The sequence below is a fragment of the Nicotiana tabacum genome, chromosome 21, assembly GCF_000715075.1.
Source record: "Nicotiana tabacum cultivar K326 chromosome 21, ASM71507v2, whole genome shotgun sequence".
NCBI classification, from domain to species: domain Eukaryota; kingdom Viridiplantae; phylum Streptophyta; class Magnoliopsida; order Solanales; family Solanaceae; genus Nicotiana; species Nicotiana tabacum.
The window spans coordinates 1,344,939-1,370,215 of NC_134100.1; the positions used below are offsets into that span (position 1 = coordinate 1,344,939).

The 25,277-nt window shown below is 34.6% G+C and overlaps 3 protein-coding genes across 3 annotated transcripts; 1 reads left to right on the forward strand and 2 right to left on the reverse strand.

Annotated features, from left to right (window-relative positions):
• Positions 1-239: 239 nt before the first annotated feature.
• LOC107774817 (cyprosin-like) lies at positions 240-8,170 on the reverse strand. Its single transcript, XM_075242501.1, has 14 exons — positions 8,074-8,170; positions 7,050-7,416; positions 6,524-6,546; positions 5,453-5,490; positions 5,257-5,351; positions 5,070-5,182; positions 4,704-4,872; positions 4,563-4,602; positions 3,348-3,412; positions 3,155-3,268; positions 2,428-2,658; positions 1,634-1,750; positions 721-806; positions 240-639 (listed from the first exon to the last, which is right to left on the reverse strand). The coding sequence occupies exons 2-14, from the start codon at positions 7,392-7,394 to the stop codon at positions 555-557; spliced, it is 1,521 nt and encodes a 506-aa protein (XP_075098602.1). The 5' UTR covers positions 7,395-7,416; positions 8,074-8,170; the 3' UTR covers positions 240-554.
• Positions 8,171-13,334: 5,164 nt separating this feature from the next.
• Positions 13,335-14,391, reverse strand: LOC142175550 (uncharacterized). The gene is made up of 2 exons (XM_075242555.1): positions 14,352-14,391; positions 13,335-14,170 (listed from the first exon to the last, which is right to left on the reverse strand). Exons 1-2 carry the CDS (start codon positions 14,389-14,391, stop codon positions 13,335-13,337), a joined length of 876 nt encoding a protein of 291 aa, XP_075098656.1.
• A 2,453-nt stretch (positions 14,392-16,844) lies between these two features.
• Positions 16,845-20,535, forward strand: LOC107774815 (transmembrane emp24 domain-containing protein p24beta3-like). Its single transcript, XM_016594463.2, has 4 exons — positions 16,845-17,189; positions 18,885-19,071; positions 19,190-19,297; positions 20,135-20,535. Exons 1-4 carry the CDS (start codon positions 16,956-16,958, stop codon positions 20,266-20,268), a joined length of 663 nt encoding a protein of 220 aa, XP_016449949.1. The 5' UTR covers positions 16,845-16,955; the 3' UTR covers positions 20,269-20,535.
• The last annotated feature ends 4,742 nt before the right edge of the window (positions 20,536-25,277 follow it).

The window sequence follows — 25,277 nt, forward strand, 5'->3', positions numbered from 1 at the left end:
TAACTTTGTATACATAATATAATTTTTCGACAAAAAGATGTTCACCCTTTTAGTTCCGCCCCTAGTGGTGGGGTAAACCCACATAGGTGTAGCTTTTGCTTAGGCAATTCAAACAACGTTACTAAGATATAGTAGTTCGTTTACTCTAATTATAAAACTCAATAATAGACTTGTCGCTATAATATAGGAAAAAACTTCTCTTTGATAAGTGATCATAGGGGAGTTTAGAGAGGATCTGATCGTAAATAAAGGCTTCAACCTGTGCAGAGTAGAGTTACAAATATATTCGTTACTAAAGCAATTTTATACACAACCTCTTTAATTTATGCATTATTCCAACTACTGGAAAAAACAAAAAAGCAAACATCTAGAACAAATTCCTTTAGAGTTTGTGCCTCCAAATTGCCAATATCTGCAGAGCTTGCTCTTACATGACAATATATAGGACGAAAACCAAGAAAAAAGATAGTCCGGTGCATTAAGCTCTCGTTATGTGTAGGGTACGGGGAAAAGCCGGACTAGAACGAAAACCAAGCAATTTATGAAATTTTGATCTAAGCACTTTCCGCGAATCCAACTTGTAGATTACCAAAGTCAAAAACAGTGTGATATGCTCTCAAAAATACATCTCCAAGAACCCTGCAATCAAGAATTTTGAAAATCACTTGTCTATTTCATGTACAAGTGATCTGAAAAACTCGCACCACAATTGTTTTTTACCAGAGGGGACGTCGTGGATGCACATCCAACGCTGTAAATCCACTAACACAGTGAGCACCGTGATTGTTTTCGATTCTGATAACATACTATTACCAAAATACACGCAGAAAGTTAGTCTGCGGAAAACAAAAAACAGGCGTCTAAAAATAAATCAAAGTGCTTGTGCAACATGTAATAGCATGTTAAGTTCAATTGTAGTAGCATGTTAAGTGTGGATAGTAACCGGGGGCGGAGGGGAGAAATTTAAAAATAGCCAGATTTACAACTAGTCATTCAAAAATAGCTCAGTTTCAAAAGTAATCGAAATTTAGCCACTTTTCATGTAAAGATAAATCTGAGCGAAAAGACTGTTCAAAACTCGAAAAATACGCCCGTATATTATACTGGAGTTCCAGCATAAGTATGCGTGAACTCCATCATATTATACAGGAGTTCCAGGATAACTATGCTGGAACTCCAGCATAATATGTTGGAGTTCCAGCATAAGTACACTAGAACTCCAGCATAATATACTGGAGTTCCAGCAAGTATAAATGTCCAGTATAATATACTGGAGTTTGGAGCACCGGTGCTCCAGTCTCCCGTATATTATACATGAGTCAGCAAAGTATACCGGTCCAACATAATATGCTGGAGTTCGTACACAGATGCACCGAACTCCCGTATATTATGCAGGACCGGTCTCTGTTGCAACAAAATAGTGACTATTTTTCATTGACTTCGTAAACGGTGGCTATTTTTGAATGACCAGTCCAAAAATTGGCTATACCGTGCTATTTTAGTGGGGCGGAGGGAGAATATTAGTTGACGGGTTCGGACGAACCCAGTAATAAAAATGAGTTATGGATTCAATAACAAGTTTAGAACGCATAAACTTCAAATCCCGACTCTGCCACTGGCAGTAACAACTTACTTGATCCGGAGAAAGGGGGAAAGATTTATTCCCAATGGTAATTGTAATATGTGGCAGGGAAAAGACATCACAGTTGATAAATGATTTTCCTCTCGGATCTGGTAGCTTCTCACACAGCTTCAACACAAAATAAAAGAGGCATTAGATACAAGTATAGATATATCTTACTCTAAAGCAATGTAGTAAGGTAAATTCACTAGTATAATATATTAAAGAATGGCTAGTGCGATAAACAACAACAACAACAACAAAAAATCAAGTGTAATCTTATAAATGAGGTCTGGGAAGGGTAGAGTGTACGCAGACCTTATCCTTACTTTGTGAGAATAGAGAGGCTGTTTCTGATGGACGTGTTAGCGGACATTTATTTTGAATTCGATAATTTTTGCAAAAATACTTCGACATATTTATTTATTTTATTATTATGAGAATTAATCCAATTACTTCTGGTTCTGGGGTTTCCACGCTTGGAAAAAAACCGGGGCGTGTCGTTCAAATCATCAGTCCGGTATTAGACGTAGCCTTTCCCTGAGCAAGATGCCGAATATTTATAACGCTCTAGTAGTTCAAGATTGAGATAGTGTTGGTCAACCAATTAATGTGACTTGTGAGGTACAACAATTATTAGGAAATAATTGAGTTAGGGTTGTAGCTATGAATGCTACGAACAGTCTAACGAGGGAAATGAAAAGGAAGCAATAGCAGCAAGCAGTAATCAATAACACGATAAAAAATTAACCAAAGCGACAGAAACAAGAATAGGAAGCTATTCAAATGCTCAGCAAATGCTTTACCTGATTAACATATTCAAATGCTTTTTCTTTTGTTCTCTCTTTTCTAACCTCTACTTGCATCCAGAAAACTGTCATTTCACAGAAAGAACATAAAGCACTTTCATCATTTGATAATTTCTCCAATTTTGAATTTCTAACCACCATTTTCTTCTCGTAGCTGTGTACATTTTCGTCGAACGAGACGTTATGTTTACAGAGGCGAATTCTGTGGCAAATTCTTTCAGGTTGTAACTGCAGAAACAAAGAGTGAGATGTTAAAGCATTAGACGCATGCAATATAAAGTGCAGCCCGGTGGATTAAGTTTCTGCTATAGATGCACGGGGTCGGGGGAAAGGGTTGGACGACAATGGTCTTTTGTATGCAGCCTTACAGAGGCGGACGTAGTGTACTGCCTACGGGTTCAACTGAACCCATAACTTTCGACGCGGAGTAAAAATTTGTATGCAAAAATTCATTAAAATTGCGAAAATAATATATATGAACCCATAACTTTAAAAATATAATAGGTTCAATGCTAAAAATATTATAATTGAACCCATAGAATTTAAATCCCGGATCCGCCTCTACAGCCTTACCCTACATTTCTGCAAGGGTCTGTTTTCAGGGCTCGAACCTGTGACCTCCTGATCACATGCATGACAGTAACTTTACCAGTTATACCAAGACTCCCTTTCGAGACGCATACAGTATGCATAGAAAAACAACGAGAAGTGGAAAAGAACTTACCCCTGATATTAAGTTTTCCCAAATCAAATTCCCATAATTTGAGAAAACAGTTTTACATTCCATACTAACAATTCCTTCTGCTCCAATAGCATGATTTATTTGAGTTAAAATAGTCTGAAATTTAGCACACATAAATGATTAAGAATACGTAGCAAAATACGAAGAAAAAGGGAGCAATCGTCGAAATACATACAGTCGGACCAGCAAGAAAAGACGTTCCAGTATCCACAATAGCCGGACAACCACCTCTGCAAAGACCTGTGAAACGAAAAAGAAGAAATAACCCAAGTTGTCGCCCGCCTAAATTCTTAAATTATAAATAGCCAGCGAATGTATAATATATGTATAATTCATGCATAATCTATGTATAACTGTGTAGTAAAAATTGCACGGGGCGCCCTATTTGATCGCCCTCATTTAACCTATACACATTTTTTTTTAAAACTTTTAACTTGAACCCACTTTTTAAGTAACTTCAGCTTCCTTTCTCATCCTCCTTCTCCTCCATTTTCTTCTTCTTCTCCTTCTTTAGGGGCTCTCATTCTTATTCAATTTTAGAACAATATAAAAACTTATGATTTTGGCATCATTGAAATTTCCAAGTTCATTGTTATTCCTCAATTGACTGGTTAGATGATGGCTGGTGAATGGTGATAAAATTGCATTTGCTCTTTCTGTGTGATTAAATGTGTCGTTTAAAAAACTAATAGTACTACCTAAATGGCTATTTCTTTAGAAAAAAAGAATGATGAGCAATGAAGAAGCAGTTAGGTTTCACTCATATTGATTCTAATTCATGCTATGCCATATGTTGCGAATAGCTAGCGAGCATCTTCTTACTGCCCAGATTGCTCAGAAATGCTTAACAACAATGGACAAAATGCTATGCATGTTGCTATATTGAACACTCTATAGCTGAAGTTTCCCTGTTACAAAGACAAAAACTTCAGCTCTAGAGCTGAAGTTTTGGTGTTGTAACTGGAAACTTCAGTTCTAGTATGTAATATTAATAGGTGGTAAAAAAACTTCTGCTCTAGAGCTGAAGTTTCCCAGTTACAACACAAAAACTTAAGTTCTAGAGCTGAAGTTCAGACCCGCTACTAGAATGCTGAAGTTTTGCGTGATTACCTTTGCTACTTCAGCCCCGTATGCTCAAGTTATGCGAAAAAGCAGGTACGCTTGTAATTTTTTTTGCAAAGCGGGCACAAGTTAAAATGTGACACAAAAAGTGGGTATAGATACAAATGCCCCAACTGTATATAATCAATGTATATCGGCTAGAAGAAGTAAACATTGAATTTGACGGCTATTTCTTTAACAATCCCAAGGAAAAAACAGAAAAACAACAGTTGCTCAATAGTCTGGTTTGGAAATGAAGTGAATGAACATCTGTATGTGAATAGATTACCTGTTGAATTGTTACCAATAAAGAGATCGCCTATTTCAATCTGGAATATATAACAAACACAATATGATCAGGGGATTAAGTATCATAAGACGAAAACTCTAGACACAAGAATATAATGTATACTCTACACAGTTTAATCACCTCCCAGTAACCATTTTGAGCGACGGGAACATAGGTATGTTGACCCCTGAAGTGAGTCAAATCGACGCCTCCAAATAGAATTTCACCCCCGAAACTAGATTTAGGATCTCGATTTAACCAGAATGAGAAGATTGGCTTTGTAACGATACGCTGAAGCAACATATTATACCTGCAATTATAGTGCTAAATTGTATATTATGTGTATACATTTTGACAACTATTATTTCTGGGAGCGGTTATACTGTATAGTTTTCCATTCGCGATTCAGCTATCAGTTAAAGACAATGCTTGAGCCAGACATAATTAAACAAGCAGTAGAAATTATGCAAAAAAGTAAGTAACCTATGAACGGATATATATATTTACCATACTGGCGTTACTCGTCCTGCAGCAACATCTTGAAATCCTAGTCCTAGTACTCCATCATATCGTGCACGCAAGAATGTGAAAAATCTTTCGTGTGTTACCTCAGTAAAAACCTGACAGATTCTTATTTCAACAATAACGTTGAAAATATATGTAAAACTTCAGCTGCAAAGAATTAAGATAGTACCTGCTGCTTTATAACAGCATTTCCAACTTTAGTATTGTCTTGGCTGAAGAATCCGCGCACTGATCTTGTTCCAAAAGGGATTTTGCAAGATTTTCCTATAGTAAAAGGCGCAAACGTAAACATGTTATTAAAGATTTCATTGAATCACATGACATTCAATCAAAAATAGAAGTTTTTAAGTCCATTGGCTAACTACCAATTTTTGTGTATGTAGTGGATAGTCTTGATCTGTATCTCGAAACGAAGATAACATGCAATCTGCACCGAAAAGTATGAACATAAAACGAAGATAACATGCAATCTGCACCGAAAAGTATGAACATAGAACGAAGATAACATGCAATCTGCACCAAAAAGTATGAATACAAAACGAAGATAACATGCAATCTGCACCAAAAAGAATGAACATAGAACGAAGATAACATGCAATCTGCACCAAAAAGTATGAATACAAAACGAAGATAACATGCAATCTGCACAAAAAAGTATGAACATTAAACGAAGATAACATGCAATCTGCACCAAAAAGTATGAATACAAAACGAAGATAACATGCAATCTGCACAAAAAAGTATGAACATTAAACGAAGATAACATGCAATCTGCACCAAAAAGTATGAATACAAAACGAAGATAACATGCAATCTGCACAAAAAAGTATGAACATAAAACGAAGATAACATGCAATCTGCACCGAAAAGTATGAACATAGAACGAAGATAACATGCAATCTGCACCAAAAAGTATGAATACAAAACGAAGATAACATGCAATCTGCACCAAAAAGAATGAACATAGAACGAAGATAACATGCAATCTGCACCAAAAAGTATGAATACAAAACGAAGATAACATGCAATCTGCACAAAAAAGTATGAACATAAAACGAAGATAACATGCAATCTGCACCGAAAAGTATGAACATAAAACGAAGATAACATGCAATCTGCACCGAAAAGTATGAACATAGAACGAAGATAACATGCAATCTGCACCAAAAAGTATGAATACAAAACGAAGATAACATGCAATCTGCACCAAAAAGAATGAACATAGAACGAAGATAACATGCAATCTGCACCAAAAAGTATGAATACAAAACGAAGATAACATGCAATCTGCACAAAAAAGTATGAACATAAAACGAAGATAACATGCAATCTGCACCGAAAAGTATGAACATAGAACGAAGATAACATGCAATCTGCACCAAAAAGTATGAATACAAAACGAAGATAACATGCAATCTGCACCAAAAAGAATGAACATAGAACGAAGATAACATGCAATCTGCACCAAAAAGTATGAATACAAAACGAAGATAACATGCAATCTGCACAAAAAAGTATGAACATTAAACGAAGATAACATGCAATCTGCACCAAAAAGTATGAATACAAAACGAAGATAACATGCAATCTGCACAAAAAAGTATGAACATTAAACGAAGATAACATGCAATCTGCACCAAAAAGTATGAATACAAAACGAAGATAACATGCAATCTGCACAAAAAAGTATGAACATTAAACGAAGATAACATGCAATCTGCACCAAAAAGTATGAATACAAAACGAAGATAACATGCAATCTGCACAAAAAAGTATGAACATAAAACGAAGATAACATGCAATCTGCACCGAAAAGTATGAACATAAAACGAAGATAACATGCAATCTGCACCGAAAAGTATGAACATAAAACGAAGATAACACGCAATCTGCACCGAAAAGTATGAACATAAAACGAAGATAACACGCAATCTGCACCAAAAGTACGAACATAAGACTTACAGAGAAGATGCATTTCGAAGACGGGATCCAAAGATTGGAACTGCCAGTATCAAACACAACAGCAAATTTCTGAGGAGGTGAACCTATACCAATCTCTGCGAAATACTGAACGTCCATATAGTTTTTCAGATAAACTATTTCATCCTTGAGTGCATCAAAGTTCCTATTTGAACCTCTTTTATGATGATCTTTAGCGTAGATTCTTGCACCCTTTACGCTATAAAGATCCAACGGTCGTCGCTTTAATCCAATCCTTATCATATTATCAGCAGATACATTGAAGCCAAAAGCACAGGTTATGAAATCCCATATTAATATTGCTGCAAGTAAAAGTTTGATCCCCATGCTGTCCACAAGTTCTTGAGCTCTACATAGCAGAAAGGTGAAAACAATTAGAAGAAAGTTTTTCTAATTTTTATTTATTTTTATCTATTTTAATATTACCCTCTTTACACCCTTTAACAACTAACTCCATCTGGTTCTATTCAATCAAAATGTATGATTTTAGGTTGATAAAGCAAAATAATAATTCTAAGACTTGCCATTATTACTAGTTCACCTATCATTCATGCTTTATCATGAGTTATATTGTTCGGACTCTCCGAATATGTCACTGGATACGTGACGGATCCTGCAAAAGTAGTGTATTTTTAGAGGATCCGACACGGGTGCGGCAACATTTTGGAAAATCCACGCAACATAAGTCATGAGAGTTTAAGTTCCACATACAGACAGTAAAAAATACTTATACAATCACGTCACTTATAAGATAATTCCAGACAAAATCTTTTATGTGGTAACCTGATAAATTGGTAATTAACCGGTTGTAATAGGTCAAATTACACTGATTAGTTAAAAAAATCGTTACACTCTCAATGTGTTTAACTTAAAATTCTTGTATTAAATATGAAAGCTATAAATAGAAAGCTTGAAGATTAAAAGGGAAATAAAAAGAATTCCCATGGTTCTCAAAAAGCTAAAAATATTGTGTATACAAATTACAATTATAGTAAGGAGCTAGTACCTTAGTAAAAGCAAAAAAAACTCCAGGGATTATACAAAAAACCAACAAGGCAAGGAAACAGATGAAAACTCCCAAAGTATATAAAGGGTGTTTTTATATGTAGGCAGAAAATCAAAAGCGTGATCAATGTTATCATTGGTAGAAAATCAGTCCAATACTTGAGGAAACCACCATGTAATTTCGCCTAAGTAGTATAGTCTGATATGTACTTGACAATGAGCAAAACTTTCGTCATTTCCATCATTTTCACTAGAAATTGTCCAGTTCGAGGAAGTGGCTTTGGTTCGGATCCTGTATAGGTATTAAAAATCTATAAATAAAATATTTCGGACGCAGTAAATCAAATAGAATTTTGATAGAATCATGAACTCGGACCATAATGTTCAAGTCCTAGCTAGGTCTACCTCTGTTTCCCACCACAAAAGTCACATAGGTGTTTTGGAAGCACAATGAGTTTAGTGATAAAAAAACATTAAAGGTCAAAGCCATGAAATTGAAATACTAATTTCGTCTTTGATTCATAATAGAGTGCTTTACCTGCATAATAGATTCATAATTTAAATAGAGTGAGACTAAGCAGTTAGGAGTTAGACTAAGAATGTCATTGGTCGTCTATTGATGCAGGGCTTTACCTGCTAGTTTTTACTATACCAGCCATCTATTTCGTATTTTGTATTCTGTATTTCATATCTCTTATATTGTTGTTATTTTATTATGCATTTTTATGGTACTAATATATCGTTTCCTATTGCTTTTTTTGAGCCGAGGGTCTCCTGGAAACAGCCTCTCTCTCCTTCGGGGTAGAGGTAAGGTCTGCGTACATATTACCCTCCCCAGACCCCACTTGTCGAATTATATTGGGTCGTTGTTGTTGTTGTCGTCGTCTTTGATTCATAAGGTTTATAAAAAAAAATGTATCATGTAAAAACTATGTAATGTCATGTGTGAGCCATTTTCTTAGGTGGAAAATACTTGGTAGAGAATTTTCCTTGTTATGTCATAGCAGGTCGCAATAGATACTTCTAGCAACTTAATTAATACGTCTTATCCTTATCCTTCAATAAAAATGTGAAGGTGTTTTAAGTCTGGATGATTCTTTTGAGCGAAAATGTTCACATAAACTGAAACGGAGGGACTACTTATTATTCTAACCGTTTAAACAACTATTATCGAGCCCCATGCCTTGTTCTTTTCATTTTCTATTATGTAAATAGATTTTCGAATTAGAATTGATAAAATTTGTGAGTAGGAGTAATTTTTTCTTCTTATCACTTTACTTGAATTTTATTTGTTACTTAAAATTGTTTTGTTGTTCAAAGTTATTATTAAATGTGTTTGATTACTTCTTATTTACTTTTGAATCCATAAATATTATTCCAAGTAATATAGATGACTAGGAGAGTATACCAAGTATAAATGTAATGAATTTGTCATCAACATGCAGCTAAAGAGGAGGAAAAAAAGACGAAGAATGCAGAGAGAATTTGATAAAGAGAGAAAATTTTGTTCTATTATTTTGTATAGGGTAAAATGAAAGAGACAAGCCTACTATATATAACTAAACTAACCGCCTAACCTTTGCCAGTTGTACTAATTATCACACTAACTGTAGTTAAGTTAACTAACTAACTATGATTAACCTACATCCTTTACACCCCCTCCCCCTCAAGCTAGGATTGGGAAAAATGTTCAGAAATCCTAGCTTGGATATCAAGTATGCATGTTGAGGTCGACCAAGTCCTTTAGTAAGAATGTGAGCTTCTTGTTCTGTTGTAGCACAATAGAGAGTGGAGATGAGGCCCTGTTGAATCTTCTCACGGATGAAATGACAATCAATGTCAATATATTTTGTGCACTCATGGAAGATAGGATTAGCAGCAATGGCAAGAGCTGACTTGCTATCATAATAGATAGGCACGGGGGAATGATGTTGGACCCCCAGCTCCTTGAGTAGACTAAGAATCCACACCACATCTGCAACAATTGAAGCTAGGCTGCGATATTCAGCTTCAGCTGAGCTTCTAGAAATGGTAGATTGTTTCTGAAATTTCCAAGATATCAAAGAAGTACCAAGCTTAACAAAATATCCTGTAACCGACTTGCGTGTATTAGGACATGTAGCCCAATCTGCATCACAAAATGCTGAGAGTGACTCAGAACAAGGGGCAGTCAAAAAGACCCCTAATCCTGGACTATTTTTTATATACCTGACCACCTTGAGTGCAGCTTCCATATGAGAAACTTTAGGACTATGCATGAATTAACTGAGACTTTGAAAAACGAATGACATGTCTGGCCTTCTGATGGTCAAATAAATTAGCTTCCCTAAGAGCCTTTGATATGGCCCAGGATCAGTCAGCAATATATCATCAGATGATCCTGTATGAGTGTCAAATTCAGCAGTTGTAAGCTTCACATTGGGTTCCATAGGGCAAGTTACAGGCTTGGAACCTGAGAGCCCCAACTCAGCTATAAGCTTTAGAGCATATTTGCATTGGTGCATTAATATACCATCACCATTTCTTGCAAATTCTATGCCTAGGAAGTACTTAAGCTCTCCTAGATCCTTGATCTTGAATGAATCTTGTAAATCATCCTTGGTCTGTTGAATCAATACAAAACTATCACCAATGATAAGAAGATCATCAACATAGACTAAGACTACCACCATGTGATCGGCTGCTCTCTTGATGAACAAGGAATAACAAATGACTCTGCTGAAAACCAGCATCCACCAAGGCTGATGTTAGCTTGAGATTCCATTATCTAGATGCCTGCTTAAGTCCATAGAGAAACTTGAGCAGTTTACAAACTGTAAACTTACCATTTGATCCATTGAAACCTTGAGGTATTGTCATGTACACCTCCTCAGTTAGATCACCTTGCATGAAGGCATTATAAACATCCATTTGATCGATGGACCAATGTCTTGAGGCTGCAATAGACAACATACTCCTAACAATAACTATTTTCACCACAGGGGAAACGGTTTTCTGATAGTCTAGTCCTTCCTTTTAATTATACCCTTTAGCTACCAATCGAGTTTTGAACCTTTCTACCTCTTCTGATGCCCTATATTTGATTTTATAAACCTATTTGTATCCTATTGCCTTATGTCCTTGTGGCAAGGATACCAATTCCCAAGTCTTGTTGTCCTCCAATGCTTTGATTTCTGCCTGCGTTGCCTCTACCTATCGCTTGTCTTTGACTGTCTCTGAGTATGTTGTAGGTTTCACTTCAATAGAAAAGCTAGCTAAGTAGCTTTGATATTTTGGAGAGATTGCTTCATACCCAATTACTTCTGAAATGGGATATTTGCAGCAGCTTACAGAATTTAACCTGTCATTTCTAACATAATCCTTAAGCCATATTGGAGGCTTAGAGTCTTAGACACTCTAGTTGATTTCCTTGTTTCCTCAACATGAGGAGTAGCAGAAGAATCAGTAGGGATATCAACATTATTATGCTCAGCAGAAGAGAGAATGTCATATTCAACTAAGGGAACAAGAGTTATAAGAGGTGAACATGGCACACTAGATGCACCAAGGTGACTAGTATAATAGAACTATCTACTGCAACTGGTTCCACAGTGAAATCTTGTCTTGGCACTGGAGTTGTATTCAAGAATAATGACTCTGATAAGTTTTCATCTGTATGAAAATGAAACATGTCTTCATAGAAGACTACATCTCTACTGATAAAAGAACACTCTATTTTCCAAGTCCAATAGTCCGTAACCTTTCTGATGTGCAGCATATCCCAGGAAAACTAACCTTACAGCTCAAGGTACAAATTTATCATGACTTGTCAACCTAGTAGCAAAACATAGGCATCCCCTGACTTTTAAATGTATCAGTGAAGGTGGCTTACCAAGGAGTAGTTCATAGGGTGATTTATGTGTCAGAACAGAAGAAGGAATCATGTTAATAATGTATACAACATCATCAATACAGTGCCCCCAATATCTCACAGGCAAATGGCCTTGAAATCTGATTGCCCGAGCAGTTTCAAGTATATGTCTATGTCTTCTTTTCATACCTCCATTCTGTTGAGGAGTATATGGACAAGAACTTTGATGGACAATCCCATGCAGTTGAAATAGGTCTTTGCATGCACAGTTAAAAAATTCACTATCATTGTCTAATCTATACACTTTAATTTGCTTGCCAAACTGCGTCTTGTTCATAGTAATGAAGTTCTTGAGTAAGAAAATAACATCAGTTTTAAGTCTCATAAGAAAAACCCAAGTCCACCTGGTAAAATCATCAACTAATGCGAGAAAGTATTTCATTCCATTGTGAATAGCAACTTTATAAGGTCCCCACACATCCATATAAATCAAATCAAAACTATGTAAACTTCTGCTAGCGCTAGTTGGAAAAGGCACTCTAGTTTGTTGAGCTAAAGGACAAATTTCACATTTAGACAATGGATTATTATGTAAGCTACCACCACAGTCTTGTAGGCTAGGAATCCTCCTGAGGACTTGAATTGGAACATGTCCTGTTCTTTTATGCCACATCTTCATGCTTGCTTTACTAGTTACTGCAAATGCTCTATTTATTGTCTTTCCTAATGCTGCTGATAATATGTATAAACCTTACTCCTTTTTACCAATCTCCTTCACCCTCCCAAATAAGGAGTCCTGAAACACACAACATTGAGGAAAGAAAGCAACACTATACTTGAGATCCTCTGTCACTTTTGAAACCGACATGAGATTGAATTTAAAAGTTGGTGCACATAGCACATCTTTCAGTACATCACCAGTGAGCTGACATTCTCCCATATGAGAAATTGGTGCTGAATCTACTGTAGGCAATTGAACTTGCCCTGAATTTGCTACTGGAGTTTTATTTTTCAGCAAACTTTTGTCACCAGTCATATGGTTAGTAGCACCAGTATCAACTATCCATTTACACAGTTCTAAGTTTTCACATAATGCTATATTACCACAAAAACATTTACCTGCCATGTTGGCAATTGCTTCTCCTATAGAACTTTTATTCAGCAATTGCAGCAACTGATTATACTGCTCCTTAGTGAAGAATTGAGCAAGTTCAACATTGCTGCTTGGTTGATATGCAGCTGGTGGAATTGTCATTCCTTGCTGTCCAATTGTATCAACCATGACTGCATTTGCTTTCTTCTTCTGCTTGAAATCAGATGGATATCCAGCAATCTTGTAACAATTCTCCTTTAAATGCTCTGTCTTGTTACAAAATTCACACTTCATTAGTCTGTAATATTCATTTCTAGTATTACCTTTCAAATGATAAAAAATCACATTCTAAACTATAATTTCTCCTTGATCTAGATGTGGAATGGGCAGTAAACAAGGCAGTAGGGCCATTATGCCCAGCTTGCCCATAGCTACCTCCAGTAATCAACTTTCTGCTTTCATCCTGAACTACCATAGTATAAGCCTTATCGATAGATGGTAAGGTTGGCATCAATAAGATTTGGCTCCTTGCTTGCTCAAAATTGTCATTCAATCCCATCAAAAATTGCAACAGTCGCTGATATTCCAATTGATCAACATACTCTGTAGCTGATGGAGGAGGCGGCAGTATCGAGTCATATTCTGCCCAAAGATCTTTCAGCTTGGTAAAATAAGTCGACACTGACGAAATCCCCTGCGTTAAGGTGAATATTTCCTTGTGCAAGTAGTACAACCTTGATGCATTTACTTTGTCAAATCGCTCCTTGAATGCAGCCCATACCTTCTGTGCATTAGAAGAAAATAACACTCCTGTCACCAAATCCCTGCTCATATTGCTCATAAGCCATGAAGTCAGAATGGCATTACATCGATCCCAGTGACTTCCCAAATTTGAACCAAAATCTTTCTTTGATGTCGATCCGTTAACTAAACACAATTTATTCTTACCTAATAGTGCAACCTTCATCGCACGACTCCAAAGAGAATAGTTCTCCACACCTGTTAAGATGAGTCCCACCGACATAGATCTTGGACCGTCAGATGGGTGCAGGTAAAGAGGATGGTTATGATCAAGAATAACTGAGCTAGCAACTGCTCTAGTGCTTGCGTCAGCTCCATTATTACCGTTAATAGTCGAATTTTCAGGAATCGCCACTGAAAAGTGCAGAATTAGGGCTCAAAGCTTCTGAAATTGAGTAGATTCTCTCGATTTTTTTTTTCCAATTGCGCAAAAAATCCCCTAGAATCACTTGATGGTAGAGGTTGTTTCCGACGTCCGGCATACTTACCTCCAAGAAGTCTCCAACTTACTCTCTTGGTGACTCGAACTCACAACCTTTTGAAAGTGACGGATGTTTGCCAGCAGAGCAACCCATTAATTTACATCCTTTACAAAAATAATACTAAACGAATATACAGAAAGAGGAAGTCGATAATATAAAGAGTAAAATTAACATCTCTATTAATAAACTGACTATAGTAAAAAGTTAAAGGAAAAGTTTGATTGCCAACACAAAGTTGAAAGGAAAAAATAATTTTCAAGTATAAAATAAAAGTGTTAAAAAACTAAAAAATTCGAGCCTTACAACTTGTTTGGATGGTTGTTACGCATCGTTTCATAATGTATCGTATCGTACTGTATTGTATTGTACTGTATCGTTTAATAAATACAATGTTTGGATAGATTGTGTCGTTTGCCATCGTTTCATTATATCACGCACCAGTATTATGAAGAATAAACTTGCAATATTATAAAGAAAAATTATTATGCAAGGTAAAATTACTATATAAAAAGATAGGGTAAATGATAAAATAAAATAATTTAATAATAATGAAGGGCGATATTGAGAGAAAAAGACAAGGTAACGACGCGACCACACCAAATCGGTCGTTATATAAAGTGGCACATTTCGTCGTTATGTAACGACGGATTTAACGATACGATACAATAAAATTTAAGTAACAATCAAAACAAACATTGTATTTAAAGTAACAATACGATACAATACAATGCGTAACAACCATCCAAACAAGCTGTAAATTATCTAACCAATTACTCATTTAAAAATTTAAATAAGTCAAATATAGGGTGAATCTAGATTAGTTGGGTTTGTGAATATGGGGCATCGAAAATTTAAAAGGGAAACATTGTATAATCACTCTCAAAATAATAGCTGGAAAAATATAAATATTTTTTGTATATTTTTTTGTATACTAGTTTTAGGACACGCGCATATATGTATATAACTTAAAAAAATTATATAAATATAGTACTCCTATTAAACTATGTATATTTGACCTGCAATTGTTAATTATTATTTTGAAAATAGTTTTAGAATTTGATATTAAGTAATATTATAATAATTATGGATTGAAATAATTTATACAAAATCTTAATGTTAATTAGAATGTGTATTTATATTTTGGTACGTAAATTAGTAAAAGTAGTGGTTGACTAAAGGGTGATGGGCATACTATTATACATACCAGAGGATCAACATATTTTTTCACCCAAAAAAAAAAATCTATTTTTTTGCGAAAATTATAAAATGATATAGAATTAATTTCTTTTAATTTTATGGTCAGTTATTAATCTATATTTAAAAATAAAGAAAATCAAACAAGTGTTGGTCAATGTTATCGACTTTAGATACTTATTCTTTCTGGACAAGAGGGGTCGCTCTGATGGTAAGCAACCTCCACTTTCAACCAAGAGGTTGTGAGTTCGAGTCTCCTTAAGAGAGGGTAGGGGTAAGGTCTGCGTACACACTACCTCCCCAGACCCCACTAAATAAGATTATACTGGGTTGTTGTTGTTGTATACTTATTCTTTCTCTATTTTTTTTATTTTTTATTTTGACTAAGATACTAAATTATAAGAATTAAGATATTAGCTCATTGAAAATTTGGAAAATCAATTGTAATATGTAGCATATAAATTATTAATGACAATTATAATTATATCTAACATGGAATGTTGATGATATATTTATTTCTCATAATTGTATAAATTTACCAGTAATAAATTTATTCAAATATAATCTAAATGTTTAATTATATTTAAGGAAAAAGTAAAAAAAAAATACAAACCTAACATGCACGTTTGGAGAAAATTTGATTTTTTTTTATCATTTTATTCCTAACACGGACCAAATTGATATAGTAACATTATTTTTTTGTTAATTGAAAAGGTCATAAAATTTAGCAAAATATTAGGACTTCTTACTTATTCAAACAATGAATGATTTAATAAACACAATTTGACTTGATTTTGAAGTCCTCAATATTAGGAGAATAATTTAAATTATAATTTTATCCAACATAAAATAGATCTTTAAAGGATAAAAAAGGCGAACACATTTCTCTAAGTACCTTCGTGCTTTTAGTAGAGTAGATAGATTGAGAATGTAAATGCAAAAGTTAACACTCTTAGATAGATAGAGATAGAGATGACTAGTTCTTGAGTCCAAATGGAACTAGTGAATGTAAATATACAATTTTGGTTGAATAAATTTTTTTACTTTGACCAAAAAAACAAATATATTACCAAGCACACTATTATGATGGATAGTATATATATATATATATATTTATTTATAAATTTTATACACTTTTTCGGCTACCAAATGTAAATAATTTTTGGCGCAGGTTAAAAGCGAAAAAAGCCTATAATTAAAATAGAAAAAGTGTTAAAATCTTAAATCATTGACAATACTTTAGTAATTATTTGGTATTTACAATAATTTAGTTATATTTTGACCGAAATGGAGATGTTCAAATTTTGCAATTATTTTTCTGGTAAGTGTTAGCTTGGTCGTAGCTTTAAGATATACACAGCTTAATAAAGTCAAAACCATCCTCGCACGTCTTATACACCACTTTCACTCCAATCCCAAATCACAATTCCGAGGAGAAAAAACTGAAAATTCGTCGGCCGGAGATGGGAAGGATAGCCGGAGCCGGAGCCGGAGTGAAGTGCTCGAAAGTGTTCACTTTGGTAGCGATTTTGGTATTCAGTTTCGTCGGAAACCTAACGGCGTTATCGGTGACGGTAAACGACGAGGAATGCATTTACGAATACGTGCTGAATGAAGGCGATACAATTTCGGGAAACTTCGTCGTTGTAGATCATGAAATTTTCTGGAGCTCTGACCATCCCGGCATTGATTTCACTGTATGACTTTTTTTTCCTTTCTCCAAAATATAAATCTTTTATTTTTATGCTTAGTTGTTTAATGTGTGAATTTTTTTTTTCCAGATCTTTTATTATTAGAGTGAAAGAGATAAATCCCTTTCAATATGATTTTATACAAAAAATTAAGTAATCATCTATGCTAATTGGAATTTATAATGTGAAGTAATATGTAAAATAGAGTGCACCGAAGAGTGTAGTCTAGTGGTCAATGAAGTGAGAAAGAACCATGAGGTCTCACGTGTGCAAAAAACATTAGGTGATTTCTTAACTTCACTTAGATCTTATGTGTATGATACTCTCTCTGAAGGGTAGAGGCGGAGCCAGGATTTGAAGCTTATGGATTCGGGTTCTAGTCCTTTTAAGTTATTGGGTTCTTAATTATTTATTTGTACATATTCAATAGATTATATGATTTGAACCAAAGCTACTGTGTTCGGCCAAACTTGTAGCCAAAGAGCTAGCTCCGCCCCTAATGAAGGGCCAACCTCAGCCAGGATTGACCCTCATATTTGATGTAGCATAGGACTTCTGTTTGTCTCACTCACTTAGATGCATCGCTGAAACAAATCTTTCAAGCATATGTTACTGAGCTGTGAGCTTATGAACTGATGCCTCTCTTTCATCTCAAGTGAACTTCACTTTTTTTCAGCACTATCCGTGACTTCTGACCTTTTTTTCAGAAAGGTCAATGCACTGAGGACAGATATATCTCCTGAAACCTATAATGCAAAAATGATAGAAATGGTGAGAGCTGTTGACAGACAGAGAGTTGCAATCTTCAGAATAATTTGGTACTTGTTAGTGGTTTTTTGTGAGCAGATGTTGTGCTCTCTCTTGTTGTAGGAGCAGCAGTGGAGCTGTGGGGTAGATGTGATAACTTTAAATATGGCTAGAATATCCCCCCCCCCCCAGTCGCAGTGGGTCGTTTTTGATGTACCTATCCCGATCATGGTACCCACCATTTGTAGAACATATGTGCGCACCTGCAACTTTAATTTTTGCTATAGATTTCTATGTCCTTCTAAATCCATGCATAACATGTATACTTGAATTAAAAGACTATAAAAGTAGAATTTAGTAAATACATTTCTATAGATATAGGTTGATTAGGCTGGAACAGCTTGCCTATATGATGCTTGCAGCCCTTGGTTCATAACAACATTTTTATCCGTCCTCAACTCGCATCCCCACTTTCTTCATAAAATATCGTCCACCTATGGACTGGTGGAGATGAACACTGAGGGTGGGTGAAATTTCCCATCGACCTTGGTGAAGATGAAATAGATGAATGTAATCGTCTTTTTGGTTCATGACAAGTCGTGGGAATTCAACACCTCTTATTGTCAAATCAGTTTCTGACTCATTGCTGTGTCTTGCCATGGCTGCTCAATGTGACATGATTCCAATGATAAAAACTAGCTAACACAACTAATTGGACTTAATAAATGAGACAAACTCACTGTTGATGTATTCTTACAAATATGCATGACCTAAATTTACTCATGAAATTAAAAATGAAGTTGGTGATATGCTAGAAATGAAAATACATAAACAGAACACGGAGAACTTTTTTTTTTTTTTTTTTTTTTGATTCCGCTGTCTCTGCGGCTAGTTAGAGAAAAAGAACTAGCTAGCCAAAATCTTCCTTTTAGGTGAACTTTTCCACTCGTGCAGGTGACATCGCCTGCAGGAAATGTCGTGCATACCATGAAGGGAACAGCAGAGGATAAATTTGAGCTCAAAGCCCCAAGGAGTGGGATGTTCAAGTTCTGTTTTCACAATCCACATTCAACGCCAGAAACAGTCTCGTTCTACATACATGTTGGACACATTCCCAATGAACATGACCTAGCCAAAGATGGTTTGTCTTTTTTGCTATAGTATTGTTCTTTTATGGCCAGGATTAGCGGTTAAGCATGTTGTATGTTGTGTTTGTCGGCTCCTGTTTCTAGATATAATCTATACTGACCTTTTTGCAGAACATTTGGATCCCATCAATGTCAAAATTGCTGAACTAGGGGAGGCATTGGAGTCAGTTACAGCAGAGCAGAAATACTTGAGAGCACGTGATGCTCGTCATCGTCATAGTGAGTCGCCAATATTTTCCCTAATAAAAGCTTAATTGTTTTCTAATTCTGAAGATGCATAATGTTACAGGTTTTTGTTGTAGTTTTCATTGGTAGATTTGCTTTCTAATGAGATATTTCTCGACATAGGCAACTTTTTCTTTTGCGTTTAATCCAAGTAATGGCTACTTCTGAAAATGTTCACGATAACCATTGACCGGGTGTGGATGTTTATGCCAATACCTTTCTTAATGAAACATGACATACTCTTAAGACAGTAACATCTAATGGTTGTTGCAATCATTCTGGTTTCAGCAACATATTTGCTTTATTAGACTATTATGAGTTGCTCATTCTTGTATATCTAGATAGTAATAGCTTATTGACGCTGATAATTGCTGGAATAATATCAATCTGCTTCTGTTAGTATATTTTGGTTGTATTGTAACTTGGGGTTGACATATTCTGCAGCACTTGGAGATTCCTTATTTGATTCAGAAAATGAATCTCCACTCATTTACTATCTGTCCAATTGCTTTATGACTTTTTTTTTTTTCAAAATTGTTTTATGACTTGAAACAAGAAAAGAAGCTGTGGTCTAAAGTTTTTTGAGCATCATAGCAAAGTGAGTAACGTGAAGTTCTCTGATATTTGAAGAGTCGTACTTTTCTATTGCGTGGAGTTTGTAGTAATATTTTTCTTCAGACTGTTAAACGCATCTGAAGCTATTCGCGTTTCTTCTTAAGATAGATGGGAAGTGTTGTTGTAGCTTTCTGTTTGCATTTTTTTGGTCATGGTCAGAGCTTTGAGCATTATCTGCTAAAACTGTTCGACTGATGTGCATGTTTTCTGGTGCAGCTAATGAGAGCACAAGCAAGCGTGTTTTATTTTACACCGTCGCAGAGTATGTTCTACTTATATTAGCAAGTGGACTGCAAGTTCTGTACATTCGAAGCCTGTTCAGTAAATCCATCGGTTATAATCGGGTCTGATAAATTTTATGAAGCTCCGCGGCCTTTTTCCGCTCCGTCCTACAGGAACTTAAGTAGCCTTGTAAGCAGTTGCAATTGAAAGAAATGTATCATTCTGGTAAACTAATTTTGAGTTATTTCAAAAGATTCACTTCGGCATTCGTACAGATCAAGTTTCTTAATGTGATTGATGTACTTAATTGTAGTAGTAGTTTGGAGTTTGGATGAAATGTCTAACATTGGTTTATGTTCTATTTGAGTAATTAAAAGTTACTTTTTTACCGTTTATCGTATTGAATAAAAAAGGGCAGCCCAGGCACTAAGCTCCGTTGTGTGCGGGGTCCAGAGAAGGGCCGAACCATAAGGGTTTATTGTACGCAGTCTTACCCCGCATTTCTGCAAGAGACTATTTTCGCGACTTGAACCCGTGACCTCTTGATCACATGACAACAACTTTACCAGTTACGTAAGGCTTCCCTCCTCGTTTGTCCTATTGAATAGATTGAACCAAATAAGTGGAGAGTTTTCGGGTACTAAAATTGGGGGTGGGTTATTTGTTTATGAGGTTGCCATGTAGGGGTGTACATGGACCGGGTTGGTTCTATTTTTATCAAAACCAAATCAAACCAACTATATCGGTTTGGATTGTTTTGGTTTTGTCGGGTTTTTCGTTTTTTTTTGTTACATGAAAATTATTTCTATTTTACTTTGTTAAAATTATAGATAAAGCTTTGATGAGTGAATATATGCTTAGTAAATATGGAAAAATTTGACAAACATATGATCTATTAAAATATTCTAATGGGAGAATTTTTTTAGTAACATGTGATAGTTATTTTTTTAGTCATCTAACAATAATTTTTCGTTAATTTACTACTTTCAAGGTTAATACATGAGAGAGTCCCAAATATTTCTACATTTTCTAAAGAAAATTCACTATAAAATCTTAAAAATATAAATAAAATTTATATATTTATTTGTCGGTTTGGTTCGAATTTTTTATTCAATACCAAACCAAGTCAAACCAAACCTAGTCGGGGTTTTTAATCGGTTTGGTTTGGCTTTTCAATTTGGTCCAGTTTTCCGATTCGGTTTGAACACACCTATTGCCATGTATCCCGCAGTCGGCAAATTGGTGCTAACGGATACTCAAAACGGATGGTATATTTAAATTATTTTGAATAGTACAAGGGTTTATTTGTCCGTTTCTAGTATTTTAGTTATCAAAAGAGTAATACTACCTCAGTTTCCAAAGGAGAAAAATCATTTACGCCATTTAACTTTGCTTTAAAAATCAAACTCCTTTTCTCACTTTAAACAATATACATTCTCCCTTAGAGTGTGATTTTCAGGAAAAGCTAATTTTAACAATTTGTTATTTGTTTTTGGTTATTGTTAATTTGTTCTCCATTGATCACGGATATGATAAAGTTTCCTCTCTTTCTTTTCTCCGTTGTTATCTTCGAGCAAATTGATGAAAAATGTAATCACAGTATCCAAAAATAAAAAGTTAAAAGAATTTAAAATTATGTTATGACAGTTGTATACGGGCGAAACCGAGCTCGCCTATTGCATGAAAGATCGAGATTGAAACGAGATGGTTTGGAGATCGACCCCGGGTTCGTTCAAGATCATCAAGTCCGTAACTCCAGAATCGACCCCGACTCCGATTCAGCTCGAGGAAATACTATTAGACCGAATAATGGAAGACCGAAATATCCGTAACCGGTCAGATGTCACAGCGTGAATCTTTGCACGTATCGACGAGTGACCGAATAATTAGCAAAACATGACATTTTTTACCTTTTGTGGAATTGTATCTAAAGTAGGACTTCTCTCGTATATAAAGGGGGTCTGATAATTTGTAATACACATTGTAATACGCATCCAAAAGCAATACACTATTATTTCTAGTTCTTGTTATCTTGTTATTTTGTTCTCGATTGAGGCATTTCTTGACTCGAGGGTGACCAACCTTCAAGGCTAAGACTGTTCAATTTGTGTGGTTTGCATCTATTTTCTTATCATTAATTTCAGTATTATTTTATTTTTTCAATTTGTATCAAGTTATATCACGTACCCTTAAAACCGCGTATAAATTCAATTGCTATTTGATTTTGAGGGTAAACAACAGTAATAATATGTACAAAGTAGGGGTGTACATAGGTCGGGTTGGTTCGAATTTTACAATTACCAAACCAAACCAATTATGTCGGATTACTAAATCTAAAGACCAAACCAAACCAATAAAATTCGGGTTTTTTAATTTCGGTTTTTCTCGGGTTTTCGTGTTTTTTCGGTAAAATCTTCGTAGAACAAAATACATAACTTGTGCTCAAAATATTTCTTTAATCCTAGTAAGATACAACTATATAAAGTATTTTCCAAGAAAATAATACAAAATATGAGATGTGTCATGGCATTATCCTAAAATATTCAACAATAAAGATAATGAAATTATGTAATATAAATATTGCTAATTAAAAAGCCATAATAAAAATAAACATACTTTAAAAGTACTAAGTCATGCTAAAATACGTAGACTAGTAAGGGAGTATTACTGACATGATTAAACGCTAAAGAAAAAATAAAAACAGGTTATGCATTTTTATCTAAATGCAAAACAAAAAATAGATATTCAATACATTCCCGTTCGTAGTATTGAATTGAATGTCTTTTGTAAGCATTAGTATTGATTTGATTTTGGTTTGGGCTTTTGTTAGCATTATTTAATTTACTAATATTAATGGCTATAAAAGTTATTGAAACATTAAAAAGTTCTAAGTCCATCCTTGAAATAATACCTTAAAAGATAAAATTATGAAATTTTTTAAGAAATATTTAGAAATTACATCACAATAACTATATTTATATATTAAATATATCTAAAATTTCTATATATGTAATGTCGGGTTGGTTTGGTTTCGGTTTGACTTTCTTTAGTTAAAACCAAACCAAACCAATTATGATCGAGTTTTTTTTTTCCAACACCAAACCAAATTAAACCAACCCATAGTTGTGGTTTTTTCGTCGGTTTGACTCGAATTATCAGATTGGTACGATTTGTCGGTTTGCTTTGTACAACCCTAGTACAAAGTTATGACATTTATGTACATTTCTATGGTAAACCATAGTTTATAACTTGATAAAAATAATAATTAACCTGCTATAGTGTTATTCTAATTACATTAATGGCAAAAGAATTTTGGAATATAATAAATCCAAATAATAATGGCCATTTAAGATTTTACAACGGAAATGGAGGGTTTTGGGATTCTCGTGATATGGCACTATGGGACAAAAGGTAAATAATACTGCATATATGTATAAATTATGGCTAAAGCAAGGTAAATTTTGTATAGAAATTATTTTTGAACCCGCTTATACGACTTATACCGCTTATGTTAGTTATGGACTTCTCCGACTGAACCCGCTTACACAAAATCCTGGGTCCGCCACTGGTGAGTGATAAATACTCTTTATCTTTAACTAAATATTTCGGCTTAGAGTTATGAGTATAAAAACGTTTTAATTAGGAGCGCTTTACCTACAATATAAAATTTTCCGACACGAATTTGAAGACTTCAATACGAATACCGAACATCGAGTCAAAAATTCACATTGCTTTTGAATTGAAAAATAGTGACAACAAGTGTCTTACATAGTGAAGAAGAAAAGTTTCTTTTTCATTCCACTTGGAATTTGGCCTTAAAATGGGCATGGTTCATTCATTGGAAAGAGATAAATAGTTGTTTGTACAAGTTTGAATTCAAACTATAAAATTTACTAAAAGTAGAGGATTCCTGGAAAGTAATTTCAATATAATAATAATAATAATAATAATAATAATAATAATAATAATCACTTGAACAACAACAACAACCCAATATAATCCCATTTAGTGGGGTCTGGGGAGGGTAATGTGTACGCAGACCTTACCCGCTGTTTCCAAATAGAAACCCGGCATCTGGGGAGGGTAGTGTGTACGCAGACCTTACCCCTACCCTGGGGTAGGGAGGCTGTTTCCAAATAGACCCCCGGCATCTTTCCCTCCAAGAACTTCCCACCTTGCTCTTGGGGAGACTTGAACTCACAACCTCTTGGTTGGAAGTGGAGGTTGCTTACCATCAGAGCAACCCCTCTTGTTTAAATTTCAATATATTTATTTATAGGATAAGCGTTTCAATTATAAGTTGTCCGAAGCAATAAATGAAATAAAAGATTAATCCACATTAAAATTCACAATTGAAGACACAATTTGACTTTATATGACACAATTACTATTTAAAGAGTTAAAGAAGTTTTTTACCATATTTTCGCAAATATTTTTTAAAATATTTTGAATTATTAATTATTGTACCTTATAATACTTTTTATTTAGTTTTGAAGTATATACCAATTTTATTTCTAAAAACTTGAAAATTTATTTTAAAAATTAATTAATTTGACCCTCGTAATCCAAAAAAAAAATGTCTAGGTTCATCCTCCCGTATCCCACACCAAAATTGCCTTATACCCAACTCAATATTTATAGGAATCAATCCTTCCAAAAATTCCATATCTTTTTCGGATTTATTTCTGGAAATATTTTTTTTTAAGAAATTCTTTTGAAACAGTTTTTAAGTTTTTTCTACATGTTTTTTAGAGGAAAGTTGTTAAGACAATTTCTTTTTAAACAAAAAAGTGATCCCATAACAACAACTAATACTCAATCCAATATTTAATTTAATGGTGCAAAACAGTAAAAAAATCTTGGAAAAAAAATTATAACTATCCAAACTTTAAGAAAAAAATTATAATGATTCTTCGTCCTTAACTAGAGGTCTTGAGTTTGAGCTTTAGGAAATTACTGTTATTAGAGAGCGTTTTCTCCTCAATTTGAAACTTTTCGAGCGAATCTTAGTATGTGTTTAACAACAACAACAACAACAACAACAACAATCCAGTATAATCCCACTTAGTGGGGTCTGGGGAGGGTAGTGTGTATGCAGACCTTACCCCTACCCTGGGGTAGAGAGGCTGTTTCCAAA

Excerpts from the sequence above, each read along its gene's own strand:
- LOC107774817 (XM_075242501.1), bottom strand. The coding sequence starts at position 7,394 with ATGGGGATCAAACTTTTACTTGCAGCAATATTAATATGGGATTTCATA. Across the intron at positions 4,603-4,703 it reads CTCAAAATGGTTACTGGGAG|ATTGAAATAGGCGATCTCTT; the intron begins GTGATTAAACTG and ends TATATATTCCAG. Across the intron at positions 3,269-3,347 it reads CTTTTCTTGCTGGTCCGACT|ACTATTTTAACTCAAATAAA; the intron begins GTATGTATTTCG and ends GCTAAATTTCAG.
- LOC142175550 (XM_075242555.1), bottom strand. The coding sequence starts at position 14,391 with ATGGGTTGCTCTGCTGGCAAACATCCGTCACTTTCAAAAG. Across the intron at positions 14,171-14,351 it reads ACATCCGTCACTTTCAAAAG|TGGCGATTCCTGAAAATTCG; the intron begins GTTGTGAGTTCG and ends TGCACTTTTCAG.
- LOC107774815 (XM_016594463.2), top strand. The coding sequence starts at position 16,956 with ATGGGAAGGATAGCCGGAGCCGGAGCCGGAGTGAAGTGCTCGAAAGTG. Across the intron at positions 17,190-18,884 it reads ATCCCGGCATTGATTTCACT|GTGACATCGCCTGCAGGAAA; the intron begins GTATGACTTTTT and ends CCACTCGTGCAG. Across the intron at positions 19,298-20,134 it reads TGATGCTCGTCATCGTCATA|CTAATGAGAGCACAAGCAAG; the intron begins GTGAGTCGCCAA and ends TTTCTGGTGCAG.